The 14252-nt window shown below is 35.8% G+C and overlaps 1 protein-coding gene across 50 annotated transcripts in view; it reads left to right on the forward strand.

Annotated features, from left to right (window-relative positions):
* Positions 1 to 13333, forward strand: part of LOC125649963 (tubulin polyglutamylase ttll6-like) — a 38468-nt gene extending 25135 nt beyond the window's left edge. For 3 of the 50 annotated variants that reach the window (XM_056166284.1, XM_056166281.1, XM_056166283.1), the window contains 14 exons: positions 1238 to 1419; positions 1827 to 2012; positions 2105 to 2282; positions 2945 to 2980; positions 3573 to 3800; positions 3909 to 3953; positions 4337 to 4396; positions 5422 to 5784; positions 6759 to 7118; positions 7810 to 7866; positions 9455 to 9683; positions 10682 to 10732; positions 11291 to 11350; positions 11945 to 13333. In XM_056166284.1, coding sequence (XP_056022259.1) covers positions 1238 to 1419; positions 1827 to 2012; positions 2105 to 2282; positions 2945 to 2980; positions 3573 to 3800; positions 3909 to 3953; positions 4337 to 4396; positions 5422 to 5784; positions 6759 to 7118; positions 7810 to 7866; positions 9455 to 9683; positions 10682 to 10732; positions 11291 to 11350; positions 11945 to 12225 — 2316 coding nt within the window. In that variant the 3' untranslated portion in view covers positions 12226 to 13333. Of the gene's footprint in view, positions 1 to 1237; positions 1420 to 1826; positions 2013 to 2104; positions 2283 to 2944; positions 2981 to 3572; positions 3801 to 3908; positions 3954 to 4336; positions 4397 to 5421; positions 5785 to 6758; positions 7119 to 7809; positions 7867 to 8604; positions 8653 to 9454; positions 9684 to 10681; positions 10733 to 11290; positions 11351 to 11944 lie in introns of all 50 variants that reach the window. The other 47 variants (XM_056166321.1, XM_056166317.1, XM_056166322.1 and 44 more) reach the window with 43 other exon arrangements.
* Positions 13334 to 14252: the final 919 nt, after the last annotated feature.

The raw sequence follows: 14252 nt of genomic DNA on the forward strand, positions 1-14252 counted from the left end.
TACAGTCACTTCATAATTTAATTAATGCAACTAATTACAACATTAGTATTGTTACATGGTGTGTTGCCTCACTCCTACTTTTAATCCTGAACAATGAGCTGAAAATTAGGAACAATTTGTCACTTACAGTTATTAATAAAATTGGGTGATAAACTGGTTGAACAAACAAATAATCAGCATTAAAGATGTATTTAAGTCCACACATCTGGTAATTACACTACCCCTATCAGTCGACCCTAAGTCCACACATCTGGTAATTATGCTACCCCTATCAGTCCACACATCTGGTAATTATGCTACCCCTATCAGTCCACACATCTGGTAATTATGCTACCCCTATCAGTTCACACATCTGGTAATTATGCTACCCCTATCAGTTCACCCTAAGTCCACACATCTGGTAATTATGCTACCCCTATCAGTTCACACATCTGGTAATTATGCTACCCCTATCAGTTCACCCAAGCATGATCATGGTGTACAGTACTTCATGATTTCTGTATAGACAATTATCAGAATCCCAGTAATAAGTTAATTCAGATACAAAGATTTTTTATTATGCTTTGCTAGAATTCAAAAATGCGCCCTTGGAATCCCCCCTTTTTTTTTTTTTTTTAAACTTTCTTGTTTAAATAATTTTTCTTTGTCCAGAATGCAGAATTTTTACATTACAGAGTATAGTTTAATGCATTGTAACAAGAGAGGGCCTGGAGTATGTTGCAAGTTTGTCATTGTTTTTGGTACCGTTATTGTTATGTTTTTGTGCAGTTGAATCATTCCCCCAGTTTTAACACAGACTCTGAGCTGGACAGAGAAATGTCATTGTTTTTGGTACTATAATTGTTGTTATGCTTTTGTGCAGGTGAATCACTCCCCCAGTTTTAAACAGACTCTGAGCTGGACAGAGAAATGTCATTGTTTTTGGTACTATAATTGTTGTTATGCTTTTGTGCAGGTAAATCACTCCCCCAGTTTTAACACAGACTCTGAGCTGGACAGAGAAATGTCATTGTTTTTGGTACTATAATTGTTGTTATGCTTTTGTGCAGGTAAATCACTCCCCCAGTTTTAACACAGACTCTGAGCTGGACAGAGAAATGTCATTGTTTTTGGTACTATAATTGTTGTTATGCTTTTGTGCAGGTAAATCACTCCCCCAGTTTTAACACAGACTCTGAGCTGGACAGAGAAATGTCATTGTTTTTGGTACTATAATTGTTGTTATGCTTTTGTGCAGGTGAATCACTCCCCCAGTTTTAACACAGACTCTGAGCTGGACAGAGAAATTAAAGGTGCTCTAGTGTGGGACTCTCTTAACTTAGTCAATTTTGGTGCTTGTGACAGAAGAAAGTGCATAGAGGAGGAGAAGAGGAGGATAAAGGATAGGCTGCTGGGAAGGGGGGTCAAAAAGGAGACCAGGTCAGTGAAACAAGTGGAAAGAAAAGTGGAGCATAGGGTTACATGTGCATTTAATGTTCGTTATGATTATTGTAGGAATACTCTCTGATTTACTTGCATAATATTGACAAAATTCCATTTGACAGTATTGAAAATCAGTTAAGATAAAATTATTACAGAATTGAATAAAGCAGTTTTCAATTTATAACTTTAAAAACACTAGAATTTTGAGGAGATGATCTTGTCACCTTAAACCAATTTTCAATCACATGCATGAACTTAAGAATTCTGTTTTAGATGATTTTTCACTCATGAATACAATGTATTTCATGCCACAATTTCTTTGAATTTATCTAATCTTTATGTGGCATGATTAGTCGCTGTAGATGAGTTTTGAATAAGCAATTCACAGTGTTTATATTGTGTAGGGAGGAGTTAGAAATTGCTCAAGCCCAGTACTTGGAGGTATTGGAAAGGTATGAGAACAATCACTTAGGGAACTTCAGACGAATATACCCAAACCCTGGCTACGAAAAGTATGAGAAATTCTTCCACAGCAGTGGCAGTCTATTCCAGGAAACTGCAGCATTCAAAGCCAGGAGTGAGATGGCGAGGTGTGTATAAAGTTCTGTTTAAGTGTAAAGAAGCACTAGAATGATATTGCCACTTAAACTGCATAGTTAATATGGAAATATTACAATTGCAGACAACAAAGAGATGAAATAGCACGAAAGAAAGAGAAACTGGAATCTATGCTGAAAGGAAAAAGGAATTCATCAACCGGACTGCGACCAGAGAGTCCTAATAGCAGACGGCGGAGATCAGTCAAGCGTGCCATTGCGCCCTCAACACGTAGATTGACAAATGCTCGAGGAAACATGGAGGTGGGTACATTTGTATGAAGTCATGCACCACCATGAGATAGAGTCCCTGTAAAATAATGAACACAAAAACATCACACGGTCCATTGTACCATTCAAAGATGTTGTGTCTTCTTAATGTAAGAAATATATTTCCAGTGCTTCATACTAGAATCATGCCGCTTTTTGTTCTTTCTTATTACCAGTAATATAGCAGAAGACATGTTTAGGCAAACAGCATTAGTGTAAAAAAAATAACACTAAAAGTATACAGTTACAGCAGTCACTCACCTGATAATGATGTGTTGTAAAATGGTTTTAACAGGTGTGTTTAAAATTCCCATTGGTTAATCGATCCGATTCGCAGGTAGCTATTTATAGTGTTCTCTCACTGATATTAACTCCAGCCCAAGTTTGAATTTGTTCTGTGACCTCATTGTCTAATTCTGCATGTTGTTTTCAAAAACAAATATTTCTTGTTTTAGAGAAAAAGAACAAATTTAAATCAAGCAAAACTAAAATGAATATTGTGTAATACAACCCATCCACACCCTACAAGTCGATGTTTTCACATTCAACAACTAAATCATGGATGAAAATGTCTTCTCTCCTAAATGTATCCCATTGTATCACATTGTAACTGGACAGATGATTATAATAAAGAGTAGGTATATAATCTTCAACAGGTGTATCTAAATTTTCCACTGCTTTCTCGCGAACAGGTATAGTTCTCACGTCATCACTAACCATGTCAGTCATTCATGGCTGAGTGATTTGTGTTCCGATTAACCTTCACGTTGCCCTAAGTCATTTTAGATTTGTGACCATCAGAATCGAGAAGTTTGGGCTTTCTGTTTGTGTGAAATGATAAAAGCTTAGATTGATGATTTGAATACATTGTGAAAAGCCTGCACCTAAATTTGTAGATTTAATCTAAAGATTAATTGTTAGAGTTTTAGTAAAGTGGATAGAATATTAATTTATGCTATAATTTAAAATCGTAGCTTCTTCTGTTGCTATTACTTATTAGATCACATTTATTATAAGTTTAAATGTAATACATATAACTGTTGTGCAGTGCCAGACAGTTTTGCATTTTATACTTCTCAATATTTGGTATTAAGTGAAGTGCAGTGTTTATTTAGAGTGGAGAAAAAGGGCAGGTTTAATATGCAAACTTGTGAAGAATCTGTCAACTTCATGCTTCAACATTGTTATGAAATTATTATATAAACCATTTCCCTTGTTAATTCATTTTGAAAACCATGTACATGTTTCTTCTATGAATAATGCCCTCATTCTCCTTTTCTTAAGATTTTGGGCAGTGAGTCCAGCAGTCAGCTGTGTGATGACCCAATTGACACAGCCAAACCCATGGACATTTTAGAGGAGGAGGAACTGGAACGAATCTCAGGGCTCCTGCAGCGCGACAACCTGGTCCGAGGGCTGGGAATCGTGGAGCATGTGTACCGCCTCCTACACTGCACCCCCGGGACCATGGGGGTGCTAAAGACCGACGCTCGTTCACTACCCCCACCACTGGTATGTATCCAGACCACTCAGTAACATTTGCCTCTCTCAAGGTTTTCTGTTCACACCACTGTCTTATTTTTGTGCTGTGCTACGTATAAACAACTTTTGCATCAACAGGTACACATACAAACCAATTCCATTGTGACTAGGCCCGGCTCCCAGGTAATCTGCATGACTGCTTCCCCACCCAACATTAACTGTTCAGTATTTATTATCCCATTAATATGTTGTTACTGTAGAGAGCTACATAGGTTCTGTGCTTTAGCAGCTCTGTGTTATGTATGTGATGAACAGTTTGTGTCATTTCTACAAGATATATATATGTGAACTTCGCCAGTAGGAGACTTTAACGGAAGAAGCTTTTGGAATAGGGGACACAGTTGGCTAGCTTTCAAATGATTTTAGATCATGTAGAAGGAGGAAATTTTATGTTTGGACAGCTTTAATAATGAAATACCTTACAGGTGATCATACAACACACACAACTGATCCAGATGTTATATATATTCCTACGTGTATATTTCCATAATGTGGTCCATTTTTAGGCTATGTTGCCAATGAATCGTCCCAGCACTGAGATACACTTGACCAGAAACTTGTTTTCGGTATGAACTGTCCTTTGATTATTCAGCAGCATTTAATCATTGAACATACACTAATGCTTAGATAGCCAGAATACTATGCATACTCTTTATAAGTAGAAGTGGTGATACTGTTGAATTGAGGCTTTTGAAGTCATGGGTCTATCTAGATTTATCTATTCATACCATGGTACTAAATTCCTTCCATCTTTTCTCCTCTTTTGACAAGCAGTCATTTCAGTTACTCTCTGGTCTGTTTAAGGAAAGATAGAAAAGACCTGTCTGTTTTATAAGAGCTTATTGTATGTGTAAAGCCATGTTAGAGCTGATGAATACCTTGCATGATGAACCTCCTGCTCAGATGCTGCTTCACGGTTCACATTCTGTAATTATGTTTCACAGCAAACACAGCCACGTGTCCATATTGTCGTCACAGCTTTCAGTTCTTTTCACAAACAACTAAGCAAATATTTCTCATGCTCACACTAGCGTACATGTATTGGTGATGAATTAGGAACTTTGGTCTAAAAAATTATGACGCCATGGGCCATGATCTCTGTGGATTTTATCAAAACTACGATATGATTATGTAGTAGAATATCCAAGAAAATTGTGATGATGATTCCTCATTCTTTGTCTTACTTATATAAGGATAATATATATATATATTATGTACACTAGAGCGGTCTATTCTGTTTACTAGATTAACATTTTAACACCAATGTAGAGAATGATAGAGATCTAACAAACCTTCCACCTACTGCATGAAAATATTTGTTTCAGTAGTGTATGCGATTTTATGTTTTGGTGTTTTGTTTAATATTTTACACCATGCTATCTCTCATTTTCATATGAATTAATATGAATATTCCTCATCTGCTTAACCATGTTTTGGCTCAATATAATTGATTTTTTTTTTTAAATCTGGGGGTTTTAAGGGTGACTTGAACCTTCTGAATATAATGAGCCATGAACATAGGCAGATGGGGAGGGGAGATAATCACTCCTGCATGATATGATCACTTCTGTCCTCTCTCTGCACTGCACAGGATCACCAGAGATGGCTGTGTTCTAAACGTCCAACTGAGTCCTGCCTCGCCGGAAGGCCCGCCCCCATTAGAATTAAGGACAGACAGTATTACAAAAAACTTTTGGATAGATATTTCGGACATAATCATGCCTTGGCCAATGACAACTATGGTAAACCAGACAAAAAAAATTCTAGGCAAATGGCACAGACTCATTCGAGATGTGCCAACGGGTATCAAGGTGGCATGTTCTGCCCCACCCGAGATGATCGCCAGTTCCCTCATGTTAGATTGTCTTATAGTACAAGTGATAGAAAGGTGGTGCTAACCCACCAGGCGGGCCCGCCCGATGACTCTGAGGCAGAGGAGCTGTTTGACCTGGAGGTTGGTAACTGTGTGCCAAATGTTGCTGAGTTGTTATATTCTGTGTTGTTTGAGTTGCTAATTTTGATCTGGATTTTTTTTCCTGTTCATTTGGCTGTTCTTTTCCTATATTTTGTCAGTTGGTGTGATGCCTCATCTTAATTTCAGCTTCACAATACTGTATGTTAACTTCAATGCTTTTTGGATGCTTCTATTTCCCTTGACTTAAATGTAGCCCTTTCATCAATATCTTGGTGACTATGCTTTGTAATCTTGTAACTCTGAGCAGAATTAGGCCTCTGATGATGCTAGAGATATATAATGTGTATGGTACTGCCTGTTATGGTTTGAAAACTACATGTAATATTACATGATTTGAAAGTAAAGGGAATACTAACAGAAAAGAATTGTTCTGACATATGTATGTATATATATATATATCTTGTTCTGAATATTCAGATTATTTATTTCTGGGAACTTAAATGATTTTTTTGACATGTTTTTTCTATTAATGGAAACTATATAAAGCTTTGATTTGTGATTTTGTGGGTGTGTGTTGGCCAGATTATATAGAGTGACAAAATGTTGTGGTTTATTGCTTTCAAACCCCATGTATGAAATAACCATGCACTAATTCTGCACAAATACACCACTGTATACCCCATCACAAATTTCCTGCAATTGTATGTAACAATGTAATATTTCTCTCTCCATTTTATAGCATGAATAATTAAAGATCAATTTCGTGCGTGGTTTTTCTCTTTCTTGCAAGTAATTCTCTTTAACACTGACAACCTTCCCTCTTTTGTTTACTAGACATTAGTGCAGTATGTATTGAACTTTCATGATCAGTTTTTCTGAAGATCGAAGTAGTTATGCACTTAGAAATTTATTATTTATGAAACAGTTACAGAGCTTTTAACACCAAAGCTTAATGTCTCACATGTATATAATCTAACACCACTAGCTTGTCGACTGTGTTTTTACTCTTTCAGAGTGGTCGCAACTACGAGCTAACACATCGAAGTCTTCGTTTCCTTAACCCCTGCTACCACAGCACCCCTTCTCTGCACGCCACTCTTAGTCAAACCACCGCACTGCAACCTATAACACACCTCACTGCTTCCACCTCCAAACTCCCCCTCCCAATTAACAGGGAACTAGCCCCTCCCAATCCTCTGGCCAACCCCCCAATGAAACACAGCCTCAGTTATACTCATCTTGAACCTTTCTCTCAAACGTCTGCACCTTTGTACACTCAGCCAAGCTATGGATCTGGGCGTAGCACCACAACCTGGCAGACCAAGTCTGGCAGCCTTGGAAGCCTCAATGAGAAGACGGTGCCATCTTACCAGGTAACGACCTCCATGTGTAGGGGATGCTTGGTGAGGGTGGGATAGTATTAGCTGCTGCATCCATATAAAGGGGCTTTCACACACCATTATCAAAAAATAACACATTGTTAAAAAAGATTTAAATGGCAGCGAGTCTGAGCAAAAATAAAACTGGAAATGTTTTCTTTATTTTTTCGAATTTTGTCACATATCTCATTAGCTGTGAATTAAAACATTAGACTTTTTTGGGGTAATTTGTAGATCACACATTTGAATCTCATGTGAATTTTAAAAAAAAAATTCTTTATGATTTTACAGTAAAATGTAAGTTTTTGCTACATTAAGCAATTTTTTTTAAATTTCTATCATCACAACTTTATTACCTTCATGAGAATTTTAATTGGTGTGTTATACCTCCTCTAGTACAAATCATTAATCTACAGATTATACCCAGCTGTAGTACAAATTATTAATCTACAGATTATACACAGGATCTCCAAAAGTGCTATTCAGTCTTACTAAACAAAGGAAGTTGCATTCTCTGTATTGGTAAAACACACACACTTACTAAATAGGGTCCAATTATTGTGTAAAATTGTTTGAAAAATAATTTTCTTTTAAAGTTAGAAAGTTACCTGTATGTATTAAAACTTGGGGAAGTGTATTGATCAAAATATACCATGTGATGCATAGACAGGTAATTGTTTTATAGGCAGCGGGTGTTCACAGGCTTCAGATCTGGCGTCTTGCAACCCCAAGATGGAAAAAGGCATTTACATCATTTGTATACATGCATGATACCTCTGTCTTTTCTAAAGTTACCTAATATATTTTGTTTTAGCCAAGAATTACTTGAACTCCCATCAACAGAATAGTGTGCAGGGGGTTTTTTTCCCCGGCAATTCAAACCATCACTAGAGCTTTTTGAAATCTACAACTTTACAAAGCATTAATTTTGGATACACAAATAACTTGCTGTGGAAGCAATCGAGTTCATGGGGCTCAATTTTCGTGGATTTTTCGTGTATCCATATCCTAAGAATTTCAAACCACAATGAAATACACAATTCATGTAATGCTCCTGCATTAGTCAGCCTTAATTGCCAAGGAGACTTTACTTGCTTTTAGTTTAAAAAAAAATAGAAACTACAGATCCATGAAACTATACATTTCAACAAAATGTCAAATCTGAACAATCCATGAAAATTGCCTCCTATAAATTGAAATGGTTTCACAGTATTTCTTTTATCAAATTATCTGATATAACATAAGATTTTTTTTTTTATTATTTATTTTTTATTTTGTTACTGTTTTTTGCAGTTTGTTATGTGTGCTAACTAAATGCAGACTTTGATTTGAGACAATGGTAAACTAATGATAACACTTTTTGAAGAAGTTAATTTGATAGTAAAAGATATTATCCAGAATTTGCTGGCTGGATATGTTGCTTGCAATGTGTTGTTAATAGAAGTGACTTGTAATAAAAATAAATTTTGACTTACAATAGAAATGGTTGCTCAAGAACTATAGTTACTACCAATACCGGAATTACTTGGTAAGCCTGCAAGGTTCTGGTGATAAATGTTAGAATCTGATAGGAGGTGGCAATATTAGTGTAACTTGGTGGTAATCTGATTTTTTTTTTTACAAAGGACATGGAAAATCTATCCGTAATTTTGTGTGAAGGCTTTAAAAATAAAACTAGTAACTATACATTTACACTATTCACTTATTATCTGTCAATCTAATTGAAATTAGATGTTGGATCCGCTTGCATACTCGCTACACAAACATCTAAAAACATCCCATAGAGGGTCACGTCAGAGGTCAAATTCGGTATCACTCTAGACTTATCGGCTTCAACAAACATTCAATGATTTTGCCAGCGGTGATTTCATTGGTCAATCGAATTTGACCTCTGACGTGACCCTCTACGGGATGTTGTTAGATGTTTGTGTAACGAGTATGCGAGCGGATCCAACATCTAATTTTAATTAGATTGATTATCTGTATACTTATTATGTACATAAAGTTATTGAATTGAAATTTAGTAAATGATATAATTATGCATATGGTGAATTATTAAAAATCATTTTTGAATATTCTTTTTTATTTCTCCATAAACTTGATACGATATCATTTTGAAAATTAATCTGCACTCTTTTGCTTTATACACCTTTTCACACTTGGAAAATTATTTATCTTTTGGAATTTCATTCTAGTGATTTATGTCTTTATAAATTAATGATGTGTAACAGATATGTATATTCTTTATTACTAAGCTGTGTCTTTTTTTATTCAAATGTGTGATGTAACCAGTGAAATTTCATACTAACTGATGGTACTATATTTTACAGAGGAGCAAATTTGTGAGAAAGCCATTAGGTGGAACAAACCGTACAACATCCACAACAATCATACAGGACTCTGAATTCCGCAGCAACATGGCGCACTTAATGGACACGGAGGCAGAGCGTAATCGTCTGTTGGCACGGAATGGGTATGGCTCGGACTGGCGTTCTGATGCCACGACTCCCAGCAGTCTACAGAAACGCACACTAAGTGCACATGGGCAACGAAAAGAAGGTGAGCCCTCTTCCTTACCTTTCACTGTTTGTAGTTAGATTTAGCTTTTCAAAGATGGAAAGATATATTAATGAAAAAAATTATTATAGTGACTCAGAAATGCTGTTTTAATTTTTGTGAAACCGTTTGAACACTTGATAAATTTTCACTGGAATGTGTTTCTTTAGTTCTTTTCATAGCAGACTTTATATAATGTAAAAATGTTATTCTGAAGTAATGAAAGTTTATCCCTTTTTTCCACATTAAATCTAAAATGATTTCTTTGCTGTGTTTTCTGATGGTGGTCTCTTTACCCTTTTCCATGTCTCAGTTGATAAAGTAAGTCTATTGCATGGAGTCTAGATGGCAGTTTGTTTGAGACTCTAGGATCTGCTTGGTTTTCTTGCTACTGTGCAACACACACAGGATTTCCAAACATTTCTAGCATAGAAATCTGTAGCAGACATTTCTCTATCCTCTGACCATTTCATACTTTAGTCTTTAATGTAGATGTGGAGCAGTCTCAAGATTCACACAAACACACACACTTACACATATACACACATACCTTTGTGCACACACAAAGAGACCGAATGTGCTATGATTTCACATGTACTGCTACACTGTTCAGTGTGTAATTTTTCATCTTGTTTGTATTGTTGTGAAACTGTGATACAAAGCATTCTTATTCATCCAAAAGAGATGTTACTATGTTAAAATTAAGGGGATTAAGTAACAAATCATGAACACAAATGACCTAACTACACTGTATAGTGTTGTTTTGGAACATGACCTTGATGCATACAAGTTTTAACATCCTAGGTAGTGAGTGGTGGCATTGGTTACTTACAGGACATAAAATACGTAGGGCACGCAAATGCAAATCAGGTACAGACTTAGAAGGTGTACTACAGCACACCTTTAACTGCGACGTAATTATACTTCTGAGATATTGTTGTCCCTATAATTTCACTGTACGTGTTCTAATTGTTGACAACATCCTTGTTGAAATTGCACAGGTTGGCGATCCTCACAGCCAACAAACCAAACATTGTGGCAGTATCATTTAGGTATGAAAGACAAGCAGACGACCCTTGCATCCCTGTGTATGCCCTGTGTCATCATGGGGATGAAAGGCGTCATTTCTGCTTATTTTCAAGCACCCTGTTTTTTTCTGCATTCTTTGCAATATGTGCTTCTAGTTTATACTTTAGTTCAGTCAATAGAACAATCCATATTCTTTTTTGCCTTTATTCCAACTAGATGTGTATCATGAACTGAAACTGAACTGTTTATAGATGTAATGTTTTGGCTAGAGAATCATTTATACTCATACATGAAGATACTTTCACAATTTTTAGCATATATTTTGTCTGCAGTTTTGAGGTGCTTGTGTAATGAATTTGCCTTACCAGCTGAATTAGATTTCTTTTGTTGATGATTGAAGCAGAGCTTCACAGAAAAAAGGAGTTGCATGTTGTGGGTTTTTTTTAATTTGCTGATAAGATGTGCTCAGCCTGGTGTAGTTCATTAGCAAGCATGTCACTTGTTACTTCTTTTTTTTTACCATTTCCTTTCACCAGTCTTTTTTACTTTGAGATCATTTTGTTATTAAAATCACTTGTCAGATCACATTGAAACCGACTCAAATAGTGCCAAAACATGCGTCGAGCTCCCTCCGTCAGTAAGTAAGTAGCAATGCACATCCCTAGTGTAGTTTTCACGACAAATGTTCAAATGTTTTTGTTGTTGTTGAATGGATATTAAAACTTCCTCAACTATCCCCTATCCCCATGTCCTACAAGAATTTTAATGAAACAATTTCCACCATGAATGGTTAGCGTTTAATGTTCAATTTAACAATTTTATGCTTTATCAAATTTCTGTTTGCAAATGGTAGAAATTAACATTTAATCTTTTACTTTAGCTTTTGTGCTGCCTGTATAAAGATTGTTAACTTTGACCAAAAATACCCTCTCCAAATTCTCCGTTGTTAATTTTTGTCAGTATGAATTTGTGGTGTTTTTGAACTGGGAAAGTTGTGAAAAATACTTCATGTTGCTGTTTTAACTGGTGATGGATGTATTCTTAACTATCATATATTATATTTATCTTAAATTAACACTATCATTTAAAAATTTTGTTATAATAATAGTACAGGAAACTTGTCAATGAAAAATCTCCATTTTTCATGTAATGCATGCCATTAAGTTTTTGATAATAAATGATATGCATGGTAAATGATTGGTATAGGATTCATCTTTGAATGTTGTAATTTTCAGACTTGCCACGCGTCACATCCAATAACGGTCCGCCGGGTCTATCAGTGGTGTCGGCCCCTGCCCCGGTAATGCAACGACCTGAGCTGGGCCGGCCCGATGCCAAATCATCAGGGACATCATCTGCTTTGAGCAGAGGAGCATCTCAACAGTCCATGCCTGTAGAACCACAGCCGGGAACCAGCACACGGTCCACCAAATCACAGAGGATCCGAGGGGCATCCAACAGCCTCCGACTGAGGCAGCTAGAAATGAGAGAGAATCATGCCATTGTGTTTAGCTGAGACTGTTACAATGCTGTACCAGTGGTGACTAGTTAGCATGTGTGATCACATGCTGTTTGTGTTGGACAACCGGATCTCTAGAATCTGAGACATGGATTGTTAAGACTACTAGGGACAGATTGCTTTTGCAATTGCCAACTGTGATAATCTCATTCCTTCATCGTTTTTAATCACTTATAAGATATTAAAGTTCATTTCATTACAGGATCGGGTCATGTATTAAACTATCCGAGATTCTTAGACTTTTTTGTTCAGAAGTTTTGCCTACATTAAGCACATAAGAATTTTTATTTATGTGTGAATGTGACAATGTGACATTTGTTAAAGCGACACTTTTCTGATTGCACATACATTCCCTGATAAATGCGTTGTGATGCGTGAGACTGTGATATATTGAAAACGTCCCTGTTGCTGACGTGACTGAGAAATGTGTCGGTTTTTACAAAGAAATAAGTGCAGATTTTGTATTTTATTTACAGTATTTATAAACTGTTATTTAAGTCTGCCAATAGTTCTATATTTCTATGTATGTGTGCCAAACTTGTACAAAGTAAATGTTGTGATAGTCCAGTTTTCTGTGGTATATTGGTAAACTACTTCTCTGGTATTAGTACTAAGTATGTTGTAATTGAGAGCATGTGAATGATTCCCCAGAAAACCTGTTGGTATATATGACAATTGTCCCTCTTAGGGGAGACAACTTTTATTTTTCATGGTAGACATTGAGGGGTAGGACTCGTATTGTGGTACTGTAACACAGCTGTTTTGCCTTCTATTCAGCTTAAGCCTTGCAGATTTTACTGAACCTAACTCATCTTGCCAAACTGATCAAAAGTATTATGTTGATGGTATGTAGTTTGTCATGACTTTGTATAGGTTTGTAGTGATATCCAGATCATCTGAATATTCAAGATTATCCCCCTTTAGTAGCATAATGATGTAATAAGGTGAGAAAAATATTCCAGGGTCTTGCAGAAATCAATAGCAGACTGACTTATCCGTCCACAATTTCTTCAGATTTAATCCATTTATTATTGAGAAGAATGTGTCTTTTAAACTAATACTGTGTATCTTGAAGATAATTGAATTAATAAACGAACTCATTGATTGTATCGTTTTGATTTATTTGATGATCAAACTGGAAATGATTGTTTTGATATCACATACATGTCCTATGAAGTAAGTGTATAAATAAAATCAACTTGTGGCCTTACTCAGAATCCTGAGATCATAGTACCAGAATTCTGAGATCATAGTACCAGAACAAACTTTAATTTGCCATGCATATTCCAACTTAAAGCTTGAAAATTCTTTTATGGCCCATTAAGGTTCATTTATGAAATCTAGACTACACGAGATATTGCTGTCAGAATGATTTGATTTATATAATACATACCCTTGTGCATGGTTCTTCAAAAGAAGGATTTTCAAAATGTAGTCCTATATAAAACATTTAACTTTGAATGTGCCCATACTGGGGCCATGGTGTGATTGAACTTTAATTGATATTTATAAGAATATGTGCATTTTAATCGGACATTATGAGACCGTTTTAGTTCTTGAGATGAAAATTTTTAAAGGTCATGGTGTGAGCTTATTTGAATTTACACTACTTGATGTTGAGATAGTGTATAATAGTAGTTCTAGGAAAAGACTTATTAATGGTTCTTGAGGAGACTTTCAAAGAGCATATTCCTTCATGTATGGAAAATTTCAATTGATTAATTGTTGTAAGGCTGTAGATCTCAGTAGTTTTTGTTTTGAAATCTAGCAGGAGTTTTAAATATCCATTTCTTTATCGATTGCTATTTTTGCCTTCACACTCAGGAGCAGGCACATAATCCTGGATAAGTTAACCGTTTCATGCCTGAAGTGGGTTCACTAAGACTGAGCATGATTAAACCAGGAATTTATCGAGGTTCTTTTTACCTTTCCCCTTTTAACAAACAAAAATATATATATATATAAAACCCTTTTACAGGTAAGACATTCCAATCAATTGTAGAAAACTCTAAAATTGTAGAATT

Source organism: Ostrea edulis, chromosome 5 (genome assembly GCF_947568905.1).
Source record: "Ostrea edulis chromosome 5, xbOstEdul1.1, whole genome shotgun sequence".
Lineage (NCBI taxonomy): Eukaryota > Metazoa > Mollusca > Bivalvia > Ostreida > Ostreidae > Ostrea > Ostrea edulis.